This window comes from Amia ocellicauda, chromosome 2 (assembly GCF_036373705.1).
Source record: "Amia ocellicauda isolate fAmiCal2 chromosome 2, fAmiCal2.hap1, whole genome shotgun sequence".
Classification (NCBI taxonomy): Eukaryota; Metazoa; Chordata; class Actinopteri; order Amiiformes; family Amiidae; genus Amia; species Amia ocellicauda.
The window spans coordinates 20732689-20746252 of NC_089851.1; the positions used below are offsets into that span (position 1 = coordinate 20732689).

The following is a 13564-nucleotide window of genomic DNA, read 5'->3' on the forward strand; positions in this document are numbered from 1 at the left end:
AGCTGACTGTGACCAGACTTATCTTTGCCATCATAAATTTGCAGCAAGCTTTAATACAATTTTTTTTTTTCTTCTTCTTGGCATTTGATATACCCAAAGCATTGGCCTTTTAAATATTAACTGTCAGCATACAGTGCCATACAGAAAGTCTGCCCCCTCTTGATCTGTTTTCAATTTTTGGTCTACAGACCATACTCCAACTGTTAAGGGAAAAAGTTATTTATTGTGGGAAAATATGTAGATTGTAAATACAAAACTGAAATACCATAATTGGCTCTAAAGTCCCCACCCCCCTGAGTTAACACTTGGTTGAAGCAGCTTGGGCAGCAATTATAGCTGTTAGTGTGTTGGTTTTCCTCAAGGACTTTTCTGTACTTTGCACCATTAATTTGATTTAACATAGGTGGAGGCCAATTCACTTGGTGTCCGATTTTGAAGGCAATTACTTACACCTGACTTAATTTAGGATTGCTATTACAAGGGGGATGGACACTTATTCAACCAAGGTCTTTCAACTTTTTAATTAATTAATTTTGCTAGAATATTTATTTCACTTGGAAGTTGTGGGGTAGGATATGAACATAAATGGGAAAAAAAGCTACTTTAATGCAACTAAAGGTGACAATTTTGAAAGGGGGTGTAGACTTTTTGGGTGTAAGCACTGCATAAGATGTTTATCTGTAATATCTCTCCTTTAAAATGAATAAAAAATGTGTGCAGTTGGAGCAGCATTGAACTAGCTGCAATTTGGCACTGCTGTTCTGAAACCTGTCTGTTTTTTTCATTAAGGTGATTGCTTTATTCTTATTTTCAATCTAGGATTATTTCACAGATTTAATTACCAATGACAGTATCAACTACTTCCGGATGTCCAAGAGGATGTACCCCCACAGGCCAGTGATGATGGTCATCAGCCATGCTGCCCCCCACGGGCCCGAGGACTCAGCCCCTCAGTACTCGGAGTTCTTCCCCAATGCCTCTCAGCACATGTGAGTACATTTTGCTTATCCAACACTAGTTGCATCTCTCTGCTCCGTTTTCACCTTGACAGTAACAACTTCTGGGTATTCGTCCAAGCATCCACCCAACCATTACCTCCAGAAGCAAACATAACCTTCATTATATAACCTTTAGTTCCTGTTTTGTTTCTTCACATTTTGGAGAACGCCCTACCAATGACTGTATCAAGCTGACGTCAAACTCCCTGTCCCACAAAAACTTGAATGCATCGGCTGAATTGTGCCATACATTGTAGCCTCACGTATTTATTTTTATTACAAAGCTATTGTTGACTAGTACATGACATTAAAGTCTTGAAGGAAAATGTTGCTGGCTTGTTGTTGAGATGTATGAAATGCTATGCAGTGAGTCATATTGATTGAACGGGGAGATAATTCCTCTCAGTATAATGCACATCTTTTTTGGTTATTCTGGTCTGATTACAAACGGCCAACTTTCATCATTCTGTGTTAACGAAAGCATGGTTTATACAGTTCTGGATGCTTTATTGCAATCTAACAAATACAATATACAGAATACAAAATATGACATTCAACTTGAGTTACAAAACCTCATGTTCTTCTCATTTGTATAATTAGATTAGTAATTGCTTTGTAAATGGACCATTTAAAACAGTTCCTAAGCCACAGTTGGGAACATTCTCTGGGATGTTGCACACTGATTGATAAGTGGTACAATAGCATGCAGAAAATAGTATTTAAAGCCTTCAAAAAGTATATATATGTATATGTATATACAAAGTGAAGGATTTAATTCCGTAATCTTACGCATAAATAAAGCCTTTCTGTAGCAGTGTTTTAAACTGCTACATTTCCAAATCTTGGTTTGTACAATAAAGTATGAAAAAATCATTTTAAGGTGTGGTTAAAATTCATAACAACATTCCTCTGACAAAGAGCATAACTCTTCCCTCCCTGTGTCTTTCTCCTTCTGTTCCTGTATTCCGATTCAAATAATAATAATAATGAAAGTAATAATAATAAAGCTAAAAATATGTTTTGCCTAGGCATGCTATACTATGGCTATAAATATCACCCTGGTTTTGTACTGGTTCTGAAGGCTTATGTTGATATTTAACCTGCATACACATTTTACTATTCCTATAGTCTTTGATCATAACATACAAATGATTTATTGTGGCTTGTATTGAGTTGCATGCTTGTAATCATATTTATACTTGCTGAGGTTACACTGTGATGTAACCTACTGTGGGTGTTTTTTTCAGTGCTTTTAATATCTGTATAGTATGCAGTGAATTTCAACTTTGTGCATATATCTCGCAATAAGGGGAGAGAATGCCCTGAAAAACCTCTCGGAACACTGACATTATGAAATGTGGCCTCCCCACACATTCACCTTCTCACACCATGACCTCCCCACACAACAACCTTCTCACAAAATCACCTCCCCACATAATGACCTAACCACACCATGCCCTTCCCCCACAATGGCAGATTCATCTTTGTTTACCTGGATATTATTTAACCACCACACTACAATGCAGGAGGCTTTGATTTTGCATTCCACTCTCTAGATGTTTTATTCTGACTGATCTGTCCAACAATGTACCGAAAGACAGTGCCAAGAAGACAGTAAAAACAAATCTAAAGAAAATACATCGGAACAATTAATTCCATGTTTGATGTTTTACTATCATCATGTAACAATACACATAAATGTCAAGCATAGTTCGGTGGCAATGACATCCTTGGAAGGAGGTGCACGAGACAAAAGGATTGCCTTTGATGCTCCTTTGTTGTTTATTTATTTATTTATTTATTTATTTATTTATTTATGTATTTATGGACTGATTGATTTTATTAACCCCAAATTCCTTGTAGCTTTGTACTATATCTCAATGTCACAGTGCAAGGAGCCAGGTCTTATTGTGTCTTGGACTGCCTGACTGGTTGGGTGAAAAGTTCAGAAAGCAGACAAAAGGAACTAGGTGGGCTAAAGGCTGAAGCCACTTACATTCCACATAGACCAGAATACATGGTTTCATATAACATTAATTAATGAGGTGGTTGGTGTAGCTTCTCAGATTTCCTACTGCCACCCTGACCCAACATGAAGAAATAGCACAGATCTGGGTCATGCCACATCCAGTTCTTGACAATTGTGGCCACAAATACATATAGTGAAACTGCAGGTCTTGACTTTGGCCTTAGATTGATCCTATTCTAGTGAAAGATCCTTCAGCTATGTGTGGCTTTGTTTTTATTTGATTCTTTTTATATATACTGCATTCTTCACATCCTTCAAAAATAAAACTGTTTTACCAAGTTTTGTTTCAGCCTAATTACTGTGTGCTAAATATCAGGTAGTTTAATACATACATGTTGTTAGGTTTGGAAATAGTGTTGGATAGCCAGTGATATACATATAGTGCAGTAGCATAAAGATAGATCAATAAATGCTACAAATTGTGTATTTAGACTTCACCAGAATAAGTCTGTTTTGCCTGTGTGAATGCTTGTAAAACATTTCTTTAATACATACATTTCCCAACTTTTGAGTTTTGAAAGGTAGAACTGCATTATTGAAATTGAAATTGGACATTAGTAGACGTTTCATGTTTTTTGTTTTCTTTCTCATAGTACACCCAGTTACAATTATGCTCCCAACATGGACAAGCACTGGATTATGCAATACACTGGTCCAATGAGGCCCATTCACATGGAATTCACAAATTTCCTGCATCGTAAAAGACTTCAGACACTAATGTCAGTGGATGACTCTGTTGAAAAGGTACGTTTCCAATAGCCTTACTTGTACCCTAGTATTTATACAGTGAACTTTTCAAATCATTAGTTTTTAATTTTGAAAAAGAAAAAAAAAAAACAGGTACAATCTGCAATGCTTTTGATATATATATATATATATATATATATATATATATATATATATATATATATATATATATATATAATATATACAGCTCTGGAAAAAATTGAGACCACTCCAAGTTCAGAAATCAATGTTAAGTGGTCTCTTGATTTTTTCCAGAGCTGTAAATATAAGGCAGATGAAAGGTCATGTTTTCGATTCATCATGTTGGAATTAATCATTTAAAGGATGTATTGGTGAAACTGCAGGATTGTTTTTTAATCAAATTATGCAGAAATATTTTAGGTTTAATTAATCAAAATATTTACACTTCACAATTGCCCTTGGTTATTTATTCTGATTCAGTAAACCCAAAGTGCTGTAAAGATTGTTAAATGCTTCTGAGATTATGTATTCAGAGTTGTTTGACTGTGTTTTGTTCTTGTTTCCAGTTTTGCTATGATCTTTTTATACTTTTTACTGTAGTGATCAAGCCTATTTCTGAGTTTGCAGGAGTTGTCTTTGTTGGCAGATTCAGTGTGTTTTGCTCTTTTTGCTTATATAGGTCTATCAAATGCTTGTGGAGACGGGAGAGTTGGACAACACCTATGTCATTTACACCGCAGACCATGGCTACCACATTGGGCAGTTTGGGCTGGTGAAAGGAAAGTCCATGCCTTATGAGTTTGACATCAGAGTTCCATTTTTTGTTCGTGGGCCCAACATCGAGCCAGGATCAACGTAAGACACGTTTCTTACATCATAATATTATTTATATTTTCGTATTCGGTAGTTTAATGTTTAATGTTAGAGAGGCTTTTTTTTAGGATTAGAGCTTGCATAGATTACTTTTTATTTTAATTAGCTGTTAGCAGTATAGATAGAAGTGCTTGCATTCAGTTCTAAAATGGAAAGCTGCAATTTTGAAAAGATTTTTCCAAATTTCCAGAAGTTTATCACTTACCATGCTAAATAACCTAAAGAGCAACATTAACATGCAATCAAGAAAACAAGTGTAGTTCAATGCAGAAACATGAGACTGAGACTGCAGAGGAAAAGCCAGTCCTTTATCTCTTATCATTGTATTATTTCTCTTCTCAAAATATTTTAACAGTAACAGTAAAAAAAAAAAAAAAAAACAGCAGTAACGGTAAACAGTCAGTTTCTGCTACTGAAGTTACTACCATCTTAGTAACATCATTGAGCACAGATTTATAGATACATGGCACTCTGTCACTTATTTCAACAGTGAAACTGTACTTTGTAACTGTTCTGTTTTTTATTCAACTGAATGTGTTTGGATAACCTACAGAAAAAGCAAATTTGATAATTACATATTTTTTGTATCTCTCTAGCAATCCTCAGATGGTGCTGAATATCGATCTCGCCCCCACGATATTGGACATTGCAGGACTAGACACACCTCCAGATATGGATGGCAAATCCATTTTAAAACTACTGGAACATGAAAAAACTGGGAACAGGTGAGTTACCCCCTGCCAGCTTGCATAAGCTTTATTTGCAGGACATTATAGATACTGTTGTTGATCATGTCAAGAGTCTATATTAAGAGGGGATTGTTTGCTTTAAAGTTATTCAGTTCAAGTGGACTATCATGAAAGGTTTTGAATTTTGGGGGCATCACTCTTCTCTTTAAAAGCTAGTTTCTGTTAATTATCTATTTCTCTTAATTAAGTCACATAAGAAACAAGCTCACATACTCACCTCGAAGCTACAAATTAATTTGCTCTGATTCTATAGGAAAGCGTAACCTTTACACAAAGGGTGTATGTCTGAATTAAATTAATCACATAATTGACTGCATTCTTTAGGTTTTTTCATTCAATGAACTTGGTTTCTATTGTGATACAGGGATAGACAGCAACACACTGATTAGAGGGCATACCTTCTTTCTGTTTAGTGAGATATAAAAATGTCTTGCTGACGTTCACCTCTTTGTAAATGGAAAAGGTCATTTGAGTGCAAGGGCAATATTTATATTATATGATCGAAAATAAAAACACCATATATTACTGTTTTATGAACTTCCTTTTAGTATGGAATAAAATATACAATCTAGTCCTGTATTTCTCTCATTATACTGCCAAGTCTGATACTGTGACAATAATATGACAGGTACTGTACGCATTAAACAATTGGTATTCATGTGTGGTAATGCTTTTAAATCTGTATTAATGTTATTGCATTGCAGATTCAAGCCAAACCGGAAGCCCAAAGTCTGGAGAGATACTTTCCTTGTAGAGAGAGGGTAATACATTATTATTATTTTATTTGTACGAAGAACACTATATATGAGATTATGTGAGGATTCTGGCATGGTAGTACCACAGCAGAAAGGGCACTTTTTTTTAATTGAATTGTGAAAATGTAACTCAAACTGAGGGTGTTTGTAAAGGTGGGGTGGTGGAGCATGTTTGTATGATTGGATATGTTGCAGTTGAAAGCCGTGAGAAGGTTATAGTAAGGTTATAGTTTATTGTGACATTGGATTTCCAAGCCCTTCCTTTGCTTTAAAAGGAGGCCACTTTCCTTTATCAGCTGAACAATATACCTTTTTGTGTTCCAGAAGATGAGTAACAAGTTAATGCTAAATGTTTTTGTTATGACAACCCTTGACTCCATCCACAGTGCCAGTGACCTTTTGTAGAATACATTTGTGCTGGAATCCTTACCCAGCTCAAAATGCAGAAAAACAACATCCTTATAGCATGTAGTGTGACATTACCTGAAGTATGTAAGGGAATCTGTGTGCTCTCCAGAACATTAGACAGACTGTCATGGCAAGAATGCAAACGCAATCACAGCACACTACAGATTTTCACAGGCGTGTTTTTCTGCCTATGCATTGACACTAACTTTATGGACCGTGCCTTATTGTAATTATCAATGTGACTGCTGAAGTTGTATTTGTGCTGTGCTGCATTTCCATATCATGTAACGTGTTAAGTCATCCTAACACCTTCGGCACTTTCTTAAAAATGTGGAGCTTGGAGCTAAGTAATCCCATCAATCTCCTCTCATGGCAGGGTGTCCTAGGAGACAGCGTGAGCTATGAAACGGACATTCTTCATGTCACTTGGTTTGTCAATGCATGAAATGCTATATCATGTAACAGGAAGGCTTACTTGATCTCCTACCACCTGAACCAATTTCTCATTAGTAGCTAAACAAGATGTGTAGAAATCTGTGCAGACACTTAGTGCAGGATTTTTCCCTGAGGAAATAATGCAAAATAAGATCATATCTACATCGCTTCCTCCATCAATGTCCTTTTGCACTTTTTCTCAAGGAATAGAAGAAAACACGATGGCATATCCAATTATTTTCTGTATTTTTTAATTAAATGCATTCCCCCTCTTGAATCTGATATACAGTTTGATTTCAAAGTAATCTTGAAAGCATAATAAGCAATTTCAAATTGAAATGGGCTCCAGATAGTCCCTGGTAGGACAACAGCTTCATTTGTGGCTTTTGTCTAGAAGCTTTCAGACAACGGATAATGATCACTTTTGAGGGGAAGATTTATCTTTTTGTTGCTTTTTGCATCATAAGAGTTGAGTAAGCATATGTATATTTAGCTGTGTGTGGGGACGGTGAAGGCAGGAGGTCAAACGACTTGCCCAAAATAAGTTTATAAGTGCAACTAGGGTGACGTGGGACCAGCGCCCAGACTCTCCTGGCACACAGCAGCACTCTAACCACTAGACAACAGTGGCCCATCTGCGTTCTATGGGATTTCAGGGCAGGGACATCAACTAGCTTCTCTTATCTTGCAGAAAAATTATCCGCAAGAAAGAGGATGTTGGAGGCAACATCAACATGCAGCAACCTAATGGCCTGCCTAAGTATAAGAAGGTGAAGGAGGTGTGTCAACAATCAGAGTTCCAGACGGCCTGTGAGCAGCCCGGACAGGTAAACACAAGCACGAGTGCCACTCCCAGCAGTGCTGAGGCCCAGACAAAGCACTGTCTACTATTAGATGAATGTTCCTAATTCTTGAAAAGTAATTCTTGGCATCTCAAGAAGCATTCAGTGATGGAAGAAATTAACTACTACTGCTCAAACAATTAAGTAATCAACAAGAATTTAAAGAAAAAAGGTCAACAGATGTGCAAGGCTCTTCTAGTTAATCGTCAACATCCATTTGATTTAGTTTTTATTAGATTAATCTTTGTATTAGTCCTGCTATAGTGAAACACTAAAACACTCCATTGAACTGAAGGTTAATGAGTGTTATAGCAGATCAACAGACCAAGCGCTGGAAAATTCAAATTGCTTTAATTTCAGGAAGCATTAAAGACCTGCCTACATTGTACGGCACCTCTAATGTGAAACAGACATTTTTCCTTTCATTACCAAGCGAGGATTTTTCACATTCGACACAATCTGGGCATTTATTAAAGACAGACCAAAGCATTTTTCTCAAATTCACGAGTGGGTACAAGCCGCTGTGAGTGTGTCTGCCTGCGATGCGTGGCCTATGCCCATTGCTTCAAATAAACTGTACTTGAATTAATTGTGCACCCAGGGAGCAACCACAGAGGGTTTCCTTAAATAATAAGAAAAATGAGAAGGGGGTGAAAAAAAATCTACTGAGCTATTAACAGTGAAACCGCAGGAAAACACAGGGATTCCCATTTCTGGCTCGGTTTCTAAGCAGGAGTGGAAAATGACAGCTTTGTCACCGGACAGGATCTGCCGTGATTTGGGAAGTTTTCTGTTGTCTGTAATTAATACAGCTACGGTTCATCCTTGTGATTATGGGGTGGATTCGCTGTATTTTAAAAGCTCAAAGACCATAATCTGAAATTTTTAGAGGATGGGTTTAAAGTCGTGTTTATAGCCAGTCAGACATGCATAGAGATGCCAATTTTGCAGATGGAGGCTTAGGTTTAGATTTGTGAAAAGTCTTTTATCTGCCTTGACATGAACAAAATGTGAAAACCAGGCAAACCAAACACAATTGTAAAAGGTGTTGCTAATAGAGATATTGGTAAATGTATATAAATAATTATCTTTCTATTAAACCGACATATGCTGTAATTTTCTCTCTTTTTTAACAAATCAAAAGTCAGTGACAGTGGACTTTGTATGCCTGCTTTGGTTTCTGAAAACTACTTCACAAGTATGTATATACACTCACCTAAAGGATTATTAGGAACACCTGTTCAATTTCTCATTAATGCAATTATCTAACCAACCAATCACATGGCAGTTGCTTCAATGCATTTAGGGGTGTGGTCCTGGTCAAGACAACCTCCTGAACTCCAAACTGAATGTCTGAATGGGAAAGAAAGGTGATTTAAGCAATTTTGAGCGTGGCATGGTTGTTGGTGCCAGACGGGCCGGTCTGAGTATTTCACAATCTGCTCAGTTACTGGGATTTTCACGCACAACCATTTCTAGGGTTTACAAAGAATGGTGTGAAAAGGGAAAAACATCCAGTATGCGGCAGTCCTGTGGGCGAAAATGCCTTGTTGATGCTAGAGGTCAGAGGAGAATGGGCCGACTGATTCAAGCTGATAGAAGAGCAACTTTGACTGAAATAACCACTCGTTACAACCGAGGTATGCTGCAAAGCATTTGTGAAGCCACAACACGTACAACCTTGAGGCGGATGGGCTACAACAGCAGAAGACCCCACCGGGTATCACTCATCTCCACTACAAATAGGAAAAAGAGGCTACAATTTGCACAAGCTCACCAAAATTGGACAGTTGAAGACTGGAAAAATATTGCCTGGTCTGATGAGTCTCGATTTCTCTTGAGACATTCAGATGGTAGTCAGAATTTGGCGTAAACAGAATGAGAACATGGATCCATCCATGGTGTAATGGTGTGGGGGATGTTTTCTTGGCACACTTTAGGCCCCTTAGTGCCAATTGGGCATCGTTTAAATGCCACGGCCTACCTGAGCATTGTTTCTGACCATGTCCATCCCTTTATGACCACCATGTACCCATCCTCTGATGGCTACTTCCAGCAGGATAATGCACCATGTCACAAAGGTCGAATCATTTCAAATTGGTTTCTTGAACATGACAATGAGTTCACTGTACTAAACTGGCCCCCATAGTCACCAGATCTCAACCCAATAGAGCATCTTTGGGATGTGGTGGAACGGGAGCTTCGTGCCCTGGATGTGCATCCCACAAATCTCCATCAACTGCAAGATGCTATCCTATCAATATGGGCCAACATTTCTAAAGAATGCTTTCAGCACCTTGTTGAATCAATGCCACGTAGAATTAAGGCAGTTCTGAAGGCGAAAGGGGGTCAAACACAGTATTAGTATGGTGTTCCTAATAATCCTTTAGGTGAGTGTATGTGTGTGCAGAGGAAGTCCACAGATATGGACCACACTGGACTATATGACACTGCACTAATAAATCCACTTGCAAACAGACAGCCCAGCTGCCAGTCACCACTGTCTCTGTCTGTCTCATGGCCTGTATGTAAATATAACATTACTGTCAGACACATAATCTGGCTGTCAGGGTAGGACTGCTTCACAGGAAATTTGATCAGTACAGCATGGTGATTGTTTGGATACAGTTTCCCACAGTTCTGAGCAAATGTCTGAACTGTGGTCAATGCAAGCCTCTACCCACAAAATGTGATGCCAAATTAGGAGATTAAGACACAATTCACTTTTGCTTTTTTGTTGTGGTTGCATGTTAACAAGATTCACTTGTGAGGCATCTGTTTTTTTGTTATGTTTTTCTTATTTGTATCACTTTTTCACAATTGTTGCAGGACAATAGATTGTTTCTAATTTTAAACAGTCTAGCATAATTTTCTTGCCTTTTACAGTCCTGAAGGTAATATCTGATATCGGTCAAGAATAATGTGAAATGTTGAGATTTGAAGCAATGCAGCTTTTTCATAAGCTACAAACACTTATGAAGACTTTCTAAATATATGGGATAAAGTTTTTATCTTATTTTCCCCCCCACAGACTTTTAATTGTGTCAAGTTGGCTTACTGTTTGAAGATCATATTAATGATTGATTTTAAAACCTTGGCTGTGACAGAAATGGCAGTGCATCGAGGATATGACAGGCAAGTGGCGGATTCAGAAGTGCAAAGGGCCGTTGAAGGAGAACGTGAGAAAGAGGGCGAGGAGTCTGCGCTCACGCAGCTACGACAGCAAGGAGAAGCAGTGTGACTGCGGGGAGACCGAGTACAGGGCGGCTAGAGGAGACCGCCGCAGTCAAAGACAGTTTCCAAAGACGAACAAAAGTGAGTTGGACTGAGAGTGGAAATCTGTTACTGAAACATTGCTAGGCAGTGACACAAACACCTGAGAACAATAAACCATCTGTGCTCTTGATTTGTCATTTGCACACCTACTTAAAATGTTTCTCGATTCATTCAAAACATCAGTGATGTGTTGCTCTAGCAACAAATTCAGTATTTTTTATTTATTTTTCCTTCAATTGAATGCATCGATAAGTTGTGAAAATAAGTTAAATGTTTCCAAATATTTTGCCATTCCTGATGCACTCTTGCATACCTCAGTAAACCAATATAAAAATCTGTCAAAACATTGTGTATATGTTTAATATTTGTTGCAGTTTAAATGCCACATTGTAATATTAAAAATAAAATTGATAGACCGCTTTAACAGCACAAACTGTACATCATAACAATGCTTCCACATGTATAAACAGAGATAAATCTACATGTAAGAGAAGCAATAACTATCATGGGCACAGCTAGCAATAGGGATTGGTTGGGTGCCATCTAGTGGTGTCTTTTTTTTTGGTCACAGATTTAATATTTGCGTAGTGGCCTTCATATCCAATGCAATGATCTTCACATACAAGTGTGTGTATTTCACAGGGTACCGGCCTCGATTTGTCCACACGCGTCCCTCGAGGTCCTTGTCTGTCGAATTCGAGGGGCAGATCTACAACATTGACCTGCAGGCAGACGACCAGCAGGCCTATCAACCGAGGAACATCAGCAAACGCCATTACAGCGTGGAGAGGGAGGCGGAGGAGACGGACTTCGAGGAGGACGATGACTCTGAAGAGATGCTGGCAGACGACACCAACACTGTGGGATATCCCAACTCACTCAAGGTCACACACAAGTAAGCTCCGCCCCCAACAGTACTTACCAGAACATTCTTGGAGATAAATATTATATTTTCACAGTCCTGACAACCTCATGATCACTTTATTGATGGCATGGTGCAAGGCATAGTAAGTTTGCACTGGGCAACATTTGTTTTCTGCAATAAAACATACTGAAATACTTTCTTGAATACTTTTTTGTGTACTTAATTTGTAGAAAGATTAAATACTCATGTGTACTAGTCCTGCATACATCATATTTCTTTCCCTTCCTGTGTCTCAGGTGCTACATCCTGGTGAATGACACGGTTCACTGTGAGAGAGAGATCTACCAGTCCTCCAGAGCCTGGAACGACCACAAGAGTTACGTCGACCAAGAGGTAAAAACACTTTCCTGATATTCATGCCTTCTGAAATCTCTGCTTTGTGACACCAACGTTGAACTTTGACCATTAAATTCAACTGTAGATCGAAGCACTGCAGGACAAAATCAAGAATTTGAGAGAAGTGAGAGGACATCTCAAGAGAAGACGGCCAGATTGCGACTGTAGTAAGAAGAGGTTTGTTTTATCATTTAAATCATTGTTTTGCTTCATTTTCTAGAACTGTATATGTTTCTTTATCACAATTAAAAATGAATAATCAATCATTATTACTAGTAGTAGTATCTTCAGTATTATCATTATCATCATTTAATATTATTTAGTAAACGTTTAAATTACATTAAAAATAGACCAGTTTCAAACCTTCAAAACTCTTATTTAACTCCTTCCACCTTGAGGAAAGAGTAGTGACTTTACATTTCTGTGACAAGGATACACATTAGGAAATATAAACCAATGGAATGGACTACATTAAAAACACGGTCAATACCAGTTGCGCAACACCATTTTTGTGCTTAAGAAAAAGCTCTTTAGTGGCACTGCTAGGCGCACGCTACCCCACTTCAATAGTCTTGAAACACACTTGTGCCATTAACAGCTGTGCCTTGCAGATCCCAGAGCGTGGCACTCAATTGTTTCAGCATGTTTGTCTGATCTCTCCCGACAAAAACAGGGGTTGTAGTGTTGAGCCAAGTTCAGTAATTGATTGTTTTAAATGGGGGTTAAATATATAAATTTAAAATGGTCTTAATTAAAATGTTAGTCCATGCAGAAGAAATGTCACATATAGATAACACGTTATCTTAAACACTAGAGGGCTCTCTTCTCTTTTCAAGTATTTTCAAAAGGAGAATCTCTGGAAAGTATTTCAGTGATACATCAATAGAGTAACAACACTCAGACAAAACCCTATATCCAACAAAGGAAACTGATGCATATTGGTCCTGTTTGGATCCTGAAGTTTACACTTTTTTTAAGCTCATACACTTCTTGATTCATTTTGTACTCATAATTCCTTTGAATAGATAGTCTATTTTGTTTAACCTGCTGTGGTCTTGTCTGATTCTCTATACTTTAAAGCCTTTATTAGTAATTGTTACATTTTTTTTTAAATATAATTCAAGGGGACAAAATATGATAAACAACCAATAACTAATTTACATCTGAATAATGTGCTCTGTTTTTCAAAGCATAAGAGATTCCTTTCTTGAAATGCTATCACAGTTATCC

The 13564-nt window shown here is 37.7% G+C and overlaps 1 protein-coding gene across 6 annotated transcripts in view; it reads left to right on the forward strand.

The window, feature by feature from the left end:
* sulf1 (sulfatase 1) overlaps positions 1 to 13564 on the forward strand; it is a 120440-nt gene that overhangs the window by 94750 nt on the left and 12126 nt on the right. For all 6 annotated transcript variants that reach the window (XM_066720860.1, XM_066720871.1, XM_066720838.1 and 3 more), the window contains exons 5-14: positions 820 to 989; positions 3621 to 3771; positions 4415 to 4590; positions 5205 to 5333; positions 6062 to 6118; positions 7647 to 7782; positions 10905 to 11112; positions 11716 to 11968; positions 12235 to 12331; positions 12420 to 12511. In XM_066720860.1, coding sequence (XP_066576957.1) covers positions 820 to 989; positions 3621 to 3771; positions 4415 to 4590; positions 5205 to 5333; positions 6062 to 6118; positions 7647 to 7782; positions 10905 to 11112; positions 11716 to 11968; positions 12235 to 12331; positions 12420 to 12511 — 1469 coding nt within the window. The remainder of the gene's footprint in view (positions 1 to 819; positions 990 to 3620; positions 3772 to 4414; positions 4591 to 5204; positions 5334 to 6061; positions 6119 to 7646; positions 7783 to 10904; positions 11113 to 11715; positions 11969 to 12234; positions 12332 to 12419; positions 12512 to 13564) is intronic.